The sequence below is a fragment of the Apteryx rowi genome, unplaced genomic scaffold (genome assembly GCF_003343035.1).
Source record: "Apteryx rowi isolate R43461 unplaced genomic scaffold, aptRow1 scaffold_359, whole genome shotgun sequence".
Lineage (NCBI taxonomy): Eukaryota > Metazoa > Chordata > Aves > Apterygiformes > Apterygidae > Apteryx > Apteryx rowi.
The window spans coordinates 208,355-221,056 of record NW_020450074.1 but is presented as its reverse complement, the minus strand read 5'-3'; the positions used below and the strand labels follow the sequence as shown (position 1 = coordinate 221,056).

The following is a 12,702-nucleotide window of genomic DNA, read 5'->3' as shown; positions in this document are numbered from 1 at the left end:
GCGGCTTTGCGGCGGGGCGCGGGCACCTCTTGGCGGCTCCCCGGCGCGTCTGTGCGGCGTTTGCCCCGCGGGGCGGAGGCGCGGGCGCCCCCGGCCGCAGGGCAGCGGCAGCGGCGGCGGCGCGCTCGGCAGCGGCGGGGAGAAGTTGCCGGCAGCCTCGGGTGTGCGGGGCGCGGGAGCGTGTTTCCAGGGTGCTCTGCCGAAGTCTGTGGAGCTGGGAAGGGCTCGAGGACTAGGGCTGGATGTGTACGGACGCTGCTGTGACCTCGGGTTGGGAAGTAATGATGACAGCATCGGCGTTTTTCTTTGCGTGTCACCGGTGACCATTCAGAGAGATCCAAAGAGATTTTTTCCCCCCCTGTATTAGAAGACAGAGTCCCACGCTGGCTCTTTTTAGTTGTTGTCTTCTCTCGACTTTTGCACAAGGTTAGTTGGCCCAGCTCTCAGGAGACGAAAGGGCAGAAAAAAAGTGTTGTATTTGGTACCTAAAAAACAAGCAGCAAGTTTATTTTATTTTATTTTATTTTATTTTATTTTATTTTATTTTATTTTATTTTTTACCCCCATTTGTTTGTGTATTTATTGAGAGCCAGGCCAGGTGAATGGTTTCTGCCCTGAAGTGGATTATCTTGACTACTTTAGCACTACATTAACCAATCTGAACCAAATCCTGTTTTGCCGGTGGAACACAATAATGCATACAAATCACCACTCTAAACAGAAGGCCTAGCAATACCTTAATGCTTTGTAACTTCAGTAGGGCCTTCTGAAATCACTTGGTGATAACAGCACAGGCCTAAAGAATCCTATTGCCTGAGAAGCTGGTGTAATTTACACCTATTCTGCTTCAAAAATCGGTCCTCAGTCCCGCTAGAAGTTAAAAATTCTTGTTATCTCATTGAATAAAATGGGAATGTTACCATGATTTTTTTTCTTGTTAGGCTTGACCAAAGTAAAGTATTCTCATTCATTTTTGATTTCACTGTTTCTAGGATATAAACTGTGTATACACACTCATCACATCTATTTTATGTGCTCAGTTACTGACAACATAAATAAATTTTATCTCCAAACTGGAGTTTTGGAGGCAATAAAAGGCAAATGTAAATGTATGTCCACTGGTGTGAAGACATCTTTGCCATTCCAGTAATGTCTTAATTGACCTGCTGCTCAGTGCTGTCAAACAATCAACATATACATTCTTAAGGTGATTTTTTTTTTATATCACAGTTTAGTCTGACTGAGCTTTACCACAAAGTTTGTCTTTGTTCTACAAAATGGTGAAAATGTACAAAATAGCAAATGTACACTATATAATTATTCCCCTTCAGGGTCTGAATAAGGAGAAATACTTCTAGTATTTCTGCTGATCGGAAAAAGTTAACGTTAAATGGTTGCATTGACTGTATAAACAAACACAATGCACATGTCTTATAGTTCTTCAGTTCCAAGTGCCAGACCTATCTACTGACGCTATCATACAATGTTTTGAGAATTTGGCCAACCAGTCTGTGTTAAAATTATGACAGCAGGGAAAACTAGATGCAACTTTTTTTTTTTTTTTTTTCTGAAACCTCAAATATGACTTGTCTGCCCCACTACACAGACAGGGGTTTGTAGCGGGGAAGGGACAGGTCGGGGTCGGCGGTGCTCTGCAGGGGCAAGGCAGGTCGCTCCCGGAGGGGTTGCTGCTGTCCAAGGTGCTGCAAGGCAACGCGCGCAGCGCTCTGTTGACATAGGTGACCACACTGCAGAGAAATAACTCTTCCACATGTGCTCCCTGACTTCATGCGTTTGTATCTCTGAGCGCGTTTTGATTCATTCAGACCTCTGATAAATCCAAACATTCAGCAATTTCAGCATTCTGGTAACAATGTATATTAATGTGCTTCTACGCGGTCTACCCTGAAGTGTGTACTGATGAAACTAGAAATTTGTGGTGAATAGTCTGTGTGCAATAGAATGAACATTACAAAATTTCACTGCATGTTCTGGTGTTTTATACACATTTCATTTATTAAACTCTATCAGGAAATAGTTGCATTTTTGTGTACCTAGATACTAATATTTTGAGCATTGGACATCCAAATACTTCTTAGCTTAAGAATCAACATTTAATATATGACTAGAAGATAAGAACTTTACATCTAACTATGCATTTTAGATACACACCACTTGATTAGTTTCTGTGGTGAGATGCTTTTTATTGTATATTAAACAAAATGCTAAAAATATTGACATTATTCAATAATCATGTATGTAAGCACTGGCTTAGTGCAATAAAAGACTTGTTAAATAATCTGTTTATATTTTAGAGATCTTTAGTATTCTGGGAGGGCTGCTTCATTCAGAGTAGAAGAGAGCTTTTCATCCTGTTGACCAATTATAGTTCATGACAAAATCAATAAGTGTTACTCTGAATATCACTCAACCTACCACCCCTCCTCCCCTCCCCCCAGCCAGGAAACTGTCAATTCAAAAATTAAAGAGTGAAAGTCGTGGGGGTATTACTCTCAGTACAGCTAGTTATGTCTTACAAGAAAGTACTATGGGTTGTAATAAATAGTACATATCAAAATAATTTTGATGTATTTGTGTAAAACACAGACGTTGCATTTTCATTCCTTTACCTGAAACAAGAAGGAAATTAACTTTACTTTCCAAATGTTCTGTGTTTCACTACATGCCTCTTAGTCTCTGAAGACTGTTGTAAACAAATTGTTTTGTATTGTGGAAATCCATTTGCAGTCAGGTATTGTTTTGGTTATCAGTCTACATTTAGCTTTTCACATGGTGAGTTTTGGTTTCAGTTTTAATATATAATTTTATATATATATATAAAATATATAAGTGTATGTGTATATATACATGAAAAAAAGCCTTCCCGTAACTTTTACTAGGTCTTACTCTTAAACTTCATATTGAAGTGTTTTGAGATTTTTGGAAATTTTACAGCAGATGCTGAGAATTTTGAATTTCAGAGTATTTTGAAAATCAATATTTATTCTTGATAGTATCAATGAACATGCATATACATATTACATCATTGGGATGTCACTAGACTTTGTATATTGTTTTAGAAGTTTTGGATATCAGTGTTGTCTCACTGAAAAGCCCTCTTGGAGTGATTCCACAAAAAAATTCCTGAAATCTGATGTCTTTATATAGTTTTTTCCTTGCATTGAAAATTGCATATCAATAATGACTAAACAACAAATATAATTAAGACAGATATTTCTTTGAATACATTATATATTCAACCAGGTCACATACATTGCTGTAGCTTTATTGAGCCACTGAAGTAATGAAGTAACAAAATTTGGGTCTACTTTTCAGTTTTTCTGTTTAAAATTTAATTTCATTTTTTATAAAATTTTGCTTTTGTGTATTTTTAAGTAATAGTTATATTTACAGAGATCATTCTTGGTAATATCTATAGATTACTGGTGTCCAGAATATCATTTTTATAGTCAGTGTGACACAGGACAATATTCAAATAATTAACACAGTAGAGAACTATATTGGCTTGAAGTTAGAAGACACAGTTCCTCATAATGACTTGTCAGCTTTCTATCAGGGGAAATACCCAAGTTCTTGTTCTTAAGTCAGCAGGCAATCACTTTCTGGAATAAAGGAAGATTCTGGCTACTTCTTAGTATGAACTGGGTCAAATAATTAAGTAGGTCATACAAATGTAAAGGTTTTTAAATTTGTTTTTTTTAGAGATACAACTTACATCTTTGTGAAAAGTATCTGAGGTCAAGGCTTTCTTTGCAAATGTGTTTATTATTGTTCACAGTGTTTGAACATAACATCAGCTACCATTTTCAGACACAGCTTACTTTACCCAGTGCAAGTTAAGAGTGTTTAAAATATGACCTTCCCTAGTGCTAGTTAACACACCGAAATGTATAATTCAGGTAAGTTAATTATATTTAAAATAACATCTAATCATTAAGTTTTCCTACTAGAATATCAAAGTAGAAAAACAAAAATATATGAGCATTTTCTTTTTTATATCAATATGGCTAAAATGCAAACTTTAGCTCACATCCTAATGCTAAGAATGTACACGCTGACTATAACAACTTCTGATTTGAGGTGATATTGGTATCAGAAATATGTAAGAAAACAGCTAAGTTTTAATACTCCTTAGTTGAAAAGCATGCATATCAATAAAGGGTTTCATCATTAAACATAGATTGTATAGCCGATTGAAGTATGGAGCTGGTGTTCCCAGATTTTTTTGGGAGGGATCAAAGAGCTATGTTCCACTCTTATTCTTTGAGTAAGAGGATGATTGAAAGTAATTTAAAACAACTAAAATTGCATTTATTCTCATTTATTCTTATTTATCTGGAAATAGCAAAGCTTATATGAAACATGACTTTTCCAAGAACTTTTTCCTAAACAGCATATGCAGTCTAATCAGGTTTTGATTTAAATTCTCAGTTAAGCTGGCAGAAAAGAGCAGATAAGAAACACGAAACCAAAAGCTCAAGTGATAAAAGAACCCTTCTGTTACAAAAGGTCACATAGACCAGCATCTGCCACAAAGTTAGACATTTCAATTGCACATTGTAACCACACGATATTTATCTTATATGAAAGAGTGATACCTAAATTAATCAGAAGAAACTCCTACAAATTAAACCCTCAGAAATTTGCACTGATGGTCAGTATCTAAAACAAATGGGAAACAATAAGCCTTAATTACTGAATTGGTGCTGTTTTACAGCATGGTTAAATTAAAATATTTATTTTAGAGCTATTTTTAAAATGAACAATACACAGTCTTAAAAAAGCCATGATGCTTAAAAGTATATATTTTAAAGGTTTTGTTTAAAATGTTGTGAAACCAATATGACTGCATAAATTGTTGTTTGCACATGTTATTTTTTCAGATGAATTAAAAAAGAAATCAAAGTTTAATTATTTTTTGAAACTCATTTAAGATTAATATAGGCCTGAAGTTAATATACTTATTCTTGTGCACTAGTATATTAAGATAAAGAACAACACTCTTATTAATAGGCTGATGGGCTTTATATTTTGGCCTAAAATCCTGATTCAGCAGTGTGCTTCGGTTTCCTTTCTTGAGCTAGATGAATGCCACGGAATTAAGGGAAAACTATGCACATGCTTGAAGTCATTTGATGTCCTAAATGCTTTGTTGGATCAGGATATGAATTCTCCTCTCCTGCAAAAGCAAATTTCCCAGTGTATTCTTCCCAGAGGTGAATTAATCTCACCTAATTCTGGATTTTAAAAGTTCCCATCTAGTTAATCTAGGCATTTATACCATTTATATTGCCAATGGGTACTTCATTCCTGTTTTAGGAAAAAGAGACACTAGATGAGTAGCATAGATTAAGTGAAGTGAATTCCATCCTAATTCATCAGATAACATTTAATACTCCAAAATGGCTAGAGATCTCATGGCTCTGCCCTCAATTTTATTTTGCTAACTGCATCTCTCTGCATCAACCACTATATCTCACATGCACTTTGCAGAGAATGCGTCAGTCTTGCTTCTTCATTACATGTTCTTCCAGGAAAAGTAATCAAAATGCAAATTACAGTTCTATCACTTATCCTGCCTAAAAATCATTTGGTCTATACTTAGTAATTTATCACTTCAGTCTTGCACTAAGATCCATAATGTATTTAGATCTATAAATTGCCTAAAAGGGAGAAAGCAACTCAGAAATTGAATTCTTAAATACTACTTTTTGGTAGGTATCACTCATAACACTCTAGAAGACACAAAATAAGTAATTCATCTGCCTAAAAGTAGATGTTTACAGTATGGTTGTCCACAAGAGATGTAATAGTTTAGATTCTCTTTGTAGCCAGTGGAAATATATAGGTAATTCTAGAGGCTGATTCAATTCATGATAAAATGGCCATCTAAAATAAATGGGTTATGCCCTAAAAGTACCTATTTTCTGTCCATTTACTCCAAAGAGAACTGAGAGTCATTTTATCTCACATACAAATGAGGCATTTGGCAGTGGAGGCCACTGTAGACATCTAAAGTTAGGTTAGATATATCCTAAGAAAGTGATTTTGGATTAAAAACTAAGTTTGGAGGAAATTATGTTTGTCTGAAAAATCTGACTGTGAGAAAGTTTGTAAAATCCTGCTGCTTTTGCTGCCTCACACCAGCACAATGAAATCACAAGCCTCATTCACTTCTCTGATAACTATATTCTGTCACTAAAGAATGTCTGAGCTATGCAATCCACTTCTTAGAGATAAGAATAGGAATAAAGGCCTTGTATGACATAACTGTATTTTTATCACTGTATTTTTATTTTGTATTTTGGAGAGAGGAGAGTCCAAGAGCTTTCACATATTACTTTTTCAATTGTTATTTCCACTGAGAGACTGCATAATAACAATTGTATGTCATCCTTTAATAGCAATTTTTGCAGGTAAATTTGAAACAGAGATCTTGTTCCCTTTTCTCTCTTTACAGTGAAGGTATTTTGGTGTGTGTATTTTGGTCTACATCTATGAGATTTCCTATATTTTACAGTGGGTTTCATTTTCTTCCCTCAGACCAAGCCAGAGGGAACTTTCAAGCTTACCCAGTCTCTCTCACTCAAGAGGCACATAATCCTAGATATTTATGCCCGCTTTACTAAAATAACCATATATTCACTGTACTTTTCTCTTGTCAGAACTGTAGAGCAAATATCACTAAGTGAAAGTGTGTGACAGTTTGGTAAACTTCATTTACAGCATCAATCAGTTAGAAGAATACAAATTTAGTGAGGCACAAGAGGCATATTCTGGCTTGTAGAAAGATTTTATTGAGTTGAAGCTATGTAAAACAAAACAAAAAAAGACCTAGATTTACTTTTAATTTGGATTTGAAGTCTGGTCTTATTTGTAAACAGGGCAGATATATGAAAGATGTAGATCATTCCTTAAAAACATACACACTGAAGAGCCATTTCCAATAAGCTCCCAATCCATACAAAAATGTAGGTGTCAACCACTTCAGTGAAATTTTCTCTAGTAATAAGCTTGCAGTTGGAAAAGTATGATGACTAAGAGATCAGGGAATGATGTAAGCAGCTTTGCAGTGAAGTTGATGAATATTTAATGTTCCCTCACCTTCCATCTCTTCTCTTTCATCCAAACTGATGAAGGTGTCTTGAAAAAGCCTAGTCTGAATAACAGTGTCCTGGAGGCTTTATGGGAGAACCTTTGCCTGGTAGGACCCTTTAACGTCAAATATGGTCAAACTGTTGAGAGGAGCGGTAAACATAAATGTGGAACTGATAAACTTCAGCAGTAGCATATGAATATCGTGGCCTTCTGAAGTGTCTTGGAGATCCTGATGGGAATGTTCAGCTTTCATATACATGGATGATGAGAAATCATTTTGAGATTCCAGCATTAGAATAAAATTTCCTAGTTAAAAACACTGGCTAAGGTGTTCTGAAATAAAGTTACCAAGAAACAATATGTATGAATTTTGAAAAATTTCACAGCAGTTTGGAAGTGGTTATGGATGTCTCAGTTGATTTCAGTGAAATAAGGAGAGACCATACCTAGAAGCTTACAAATAAAAAAAAAAAGTCCAAACCTTCAATTTTGACATGTGAAATTGATTTTTAATGAATTTTTTGAATTAGTTACAATTTAGGCAAATTACTTAGTCAAGCCATGACATTTTCAAATTTAGGTATTATAAAATTGGGAAAAAATATACTATTTTTGTATTTTTGAGCGTGTAATAGATTGTAGTTTTCAGGGGACATTCTTCCAGGGAACAAATGTAATACCTAGAATGCTTTTTGAATGTATGTTTAATTCTTGCTTATCTTCTGCATGTTAGATCAGATGTTGCCTTCAGTTGCCTGAATGCTTATGTAAATGGTATCTTGGGCCTGTCAACACATTACATCTCTGTAAAACACCATCATAATGAAATATCTTTATTACATTTTTAAGATATTAGCAGCCCAGAATCAAAGGACATTCCCCATTAAAGGGAGGGGGAAAAGACAAATAGTCCGTGATACTCAGAAAAATATTTATTCTTATTTTATTCATCACTGTTTTAGGAGAATAAGAGGGTGTCCAGAGTTTATCATCCATTGTTGCTTATTTCTCTGCATTGGCTAATTTGATGTTCATATTTTAAGGGTCATACTCATGGGTTCTACTCAGGGGAAAAAAAAATAATAATTATTAGTCATGTATTCGTTTAGATAAATAGTTGGATTTAAAGTTCTATTAAGGGAAAATATGGGCAACCCTAAAATGTATTAAACATATTATAATTTAATTACATTATATTTCAGATTTCTGTGTGTAGTAATAGAGCTCTAAATACAAAACCATAACTATGCACTTTTATACATGTGGTAGTATAGAAGCTTTTCATAAAGAAGCTACAGAGGCCAGTTATAAAAACTGTGCAAGGTTTCTTCTTAACTCATATGCGGTAGTTGATTTATTATGCTCATGATTCAAGAAAATACTTTTTCTATATACTTTTCTATTAGTATAACTTCATTATTTGGTGGGGTATCTTTATTACTGTTAGAGGTAAGGTTACATTTTCAAAGGCGTTTAAATGATCTCTGCTGAGATAAATTTTTGTATTTGTTTACACAATGGATTAAAAAAAAACCCCAAAACCAGACAGCTTTTCTAGGTGTTCCTTAAAAATAAACTGAGCTTTTAAAATGACAACAAAAATGACAAATAAACAATAAAATTAGTATTTTTGGTTAGTCACTCTCTGTTATTGTAGAATAGATAATGAAAGTATATAAATCTTTTAAAATTACTTACAAAAATTACATGCAAATTTCTCCTGAGTACTCTTAACATTGCCCTCACATATGATATCTGTTGAAACTAGATTTCTGCATAGAAGAGTTTCAGAATAATAAGAACATTTTATTTATTCACAGTTGCAAGTAAAAATGCTTGTACATTCAAAGACTTATAACTGATTTTTTAAAGAAAATCACTTCACGATGAAATCTTATATAGCAAATCTCAGTGTGGGAGTTATATCCTTTTCAAAATATGAAGAATTATTTCTTTAAGTTTCAATGTATAATTGGAAAATGAGAAAAAATTATGTATGCCCATCATCATGTCTCATATTTTCAATTACCTTTATCAAAATAGTTAGAAACTATGGTAAATCTATGCTTTGCTAAAGACTAAAACCTCTGGAAATTTTCAGAAGAAAATACTGTTGTGAATTCAGAATCATTTCTTATCATTTCTTAAACAAGTTTCTGATGGTTTTCCAGTGGGATGTGTCTCTCTCGATTTTAACCATGTAAAAGTCAGGCAAATAGTCTAATCGTCAGAGAAAGAGCCATGTCTTCAGAGCATAATTCTTTCATACAGAGCATAACTTTTTTGTTATTAAGTACAGGATTCCAAATGCATCCATTTTGGAATATTGCCATTTTTATACCTTTACAGATAAAAAAAAAAATCATGTTTTCCTTTCACATTATGTTTAAGCTGTTTATATTGTGGTGCAGTGCTTTAAAGTGGGACTGGGCAGTTTGGATAACAAGTAAGTTTTTTTCCAGAAGGGAACAGGTATGCAGAGCATCCAGCACGCTGCTCCTGGGGAAGCCCCGGCACATGCTGCCAGCCCCACGGCAACTCTGCCCGCTCCGCTGCACAGATGGGCCAGAGCCAGGGCAGAGGATATGTGGGGACTAGGTCCACTCGCCTTAGGTCCCGCACTTAAAAACAAACAACCCACAGCCAAGGTCCTGTGAGATGACTCTAAATTCTTCATGCATTCAGAGTTGCAAGATGGCTGTTTCCAGCCCTGTTCTTCCACTGTGGAGCAAAAGTCTTCCTGCAGATATTTCTGCACAGAACCTGCCACAACTTGGACCACTGTTATAAAGAAATAGTAGTTTGTAGTACATTTGAAACCTTTTTATTTTTTTTTCTCATCCATTTTATGCTTTCTGATATAACTATCCTTGGGGAAATGACCCCTATTATAAGCTAAGTTTAGCTAACATGATATAGTGTATCACTGGAGTTCAGGAAATGAGGCTTACTGTTTTATATCCCAATTCAGTTAGAAATGCATTATAGTTTCTTTTGTCTCTATTTAAATCTTATAAATGTTAAAGCTTAATCTTATAAATTTACATTTTTTGCAACCTCACTGTATTAACAAAATTAAATCATTACTGCAACAATAACTTTTCAAAATTGGGCAGCTGAGATTGATTCCTGTGATGTGACCTGAGTGAATATACTGCAAGCTGATCTCTCTATGACAGACATGAATATAAAATATTGTTTTGTTTTCATTTGTAAATGTAACCCAACTTTGCTCTAATCAAGGATTTACATTGACATAAACCTAACTCTATTTAAATCAATGATTTTAGTTAAATTTAATACTGTTTTGAGAGCAGAAGGAGGCATATGATATACATTAAAACTCAAATGTATGAAATCAAAGGGACAGATTTGACTCAGCCTGAATTTGTTTTATGAACCTCGCTACAAAAAGGAATACACAGAGTGTTTTAAGTGATCATGTTCTTGTCTTTGACTGACACTATTAATTTGTTATTGTTTTCACATTAACATTTTTTCCCCTGTTCTCTGTTGTTCTTGGTCTTGATCTCATTCTTTTATTCTATTGATTTTTCAGGCACACTGTAGCAAAATATTACAAGCTTAACTTGTTTTTCCAAGGGGAAAAAAACCTGAAGACAGAAAAGCAAAATTAATTTGTCTTTTCCAAGACAACATTGTAGGCCATCCACCAGGGTTAAAAGGACAAATGCTGATCCAAAGTATTGCTAGTCTAAATCTAGAGAAACTTCTTTGATTGCTGTGGAATCACTCTGTATTTGCACTGGTATATGTACGATTAGAATTTAAGCATAAATTGCAGAATGATGAAGTTTTGTTCTATGGGAAACTTCAACATTCACAATAAAAAGGTAACAATACTAACAATGACTCATATTAAATAAAAATTACAGGTATTATACACACACACACACACACGTGTGTGTGTGTGTGTGTACACATATCTTAGAGTAGGCTCAACAAGGCAATTGCTGAAGTATGATGAAGCATCTTGGAGATGCTAGGACAGCTCTGAAGTTGAGTCCTGTTGAAAGTCTTCGAGAAGTCTTGAACTCTTTAAAATCAATAAGTAATTTAAGAAGTATAGAAAATTACAAGATTTTTTTTCAGATGGTCTTTTTGTTTATTTCAGTCCCCAATTTGTTTGTTTTCTGACTGACCTGGAAATATAAATTACTTAGACATGAGTGTTTTTTTTTCCCCCCCCCTTTCATCCAGACTTCAGAAAGGCCCCACAGTATGGTCTGAATTTTGAATACAGAAGCATCAATTGCAAGTGTACTAGCAAAGATATGCACTAACATTGGTTTCTATTTGTCTTCACAACTCATTTGTAGCACCCTCTATGCATTTGGACTGAAATTTGGATCACTGTTTGGAACAAAATCACCTAATATTCCATGTACCTGAGCTATATAGTATTAATAGATTATGGAAAAAAGTTACCCTAAATATTCTATTTGCTTAATCAAAATATTTTAGATTATATTTCATTCTCCTTCTTTATTTGGACTTTACGTAACTGTTTTTTGGGGGGTTGTTTATTTATTTATTTTTTTCTAAGTCCAGGACTTTTTGATTGATGTGATTATAAGAAGATGAGTTCTTTGTTATTGATGTATCATCTGAGTTTTATATCTTCTCTGAAATCTTTTAAATGGTTTAATTATGCTAGTTTGTGCAGTATAAGCATGAATTTCAGTGACTTTCCAAATGTATACCTAAACCTAATTTGGAGATTCCTGCTTACCTGGGGCTGTTTTCTGTTCACTGGAAAAATATTCCTCCTTAAATTTTACTATGAACATAATGATTTACATTAGGATTTTTTTCTCATCTCTCTTAGGATAGGCCTAATTTGAACAGAACTACTGATCTTTGGGATGGAAGAGATCTCTTTCTCCTCTTCTTTTAGAGTTGTTTTAGATCTGCAAGAGTAGGAGATGGCATGTTTTGCAGTTTGCAGGAAATGTTTAAATCTCTGAATTTTAACAGATCCATGACTGGTAGCAAAGATCGATGGGCTCACAAGGGAGATCACAATAAGGGAGGCTCGCAGTAAGAGATCTGTGAATATCAAGAAACTTTTCTTGGGATATCCTTAATTTCCGGTCAAGGGTATGAGATTGAAAATGGTGTCTAAAGAATATGTAATTAAAAGGTTGTTTGAAATCATTTGATGAAATGTTCTAAAGTGAAGCAAAAGGGGTGTGTGTGTGTGTGTGTGTGTGTGTGTGTGTTTTCCTGCAAGTAATGGTATTGTTGGGAACTGAAACATTATAGGAATTCAGCAATGTACGTGCCCCATAACATGAAGGCCTGGATGACATGCATCTCCTATATTCCTTGAAGGACTGATTCTGCTTTTAATTCTTTTCAGCACTTTGTGCCTTAAAAGAATTAAAGTGCAACTGTGTATTCCACCCAGAGACTGTACACTCGAGCACACAGATTGCAAACCTCAAGTGCTCGAACTGTGTACAGGGAGTTGCACTGAGGGCATGCCTATGTTTGCATTTTAGTTCAGGTCAGGAGGGTGCTTTTAAAGCAAATCTCCCACTCATTCTTTCTTGCTGCATT

At 34.7% G+C, this 12,702-nt stretch overlaps 1 protein-coding gene across 1 annotated transcript in view; it reads left to right on the top strand.

The window, feature by feature from the left end:
• FAM155A (family with sequence similarity 155 member A) overlaps positions 1 to 947 on the top strand; it is a 2,607-nt gene extending 1,660 nt beyond the window's left edge. Inside the window, exon 2 of the mRNA XM_026073031.1 lies at positions 942 to 947. Coding sequence (XP_025928816.1) covers positions 942 to 947 — 6 coding nt within the window. The remainder of the gene's footprint in view (positions 1 to 941) is intronic.
• The last annotated feature ends 11,755 nt before the right edge of the window (positions 948 to 12,702 follow it).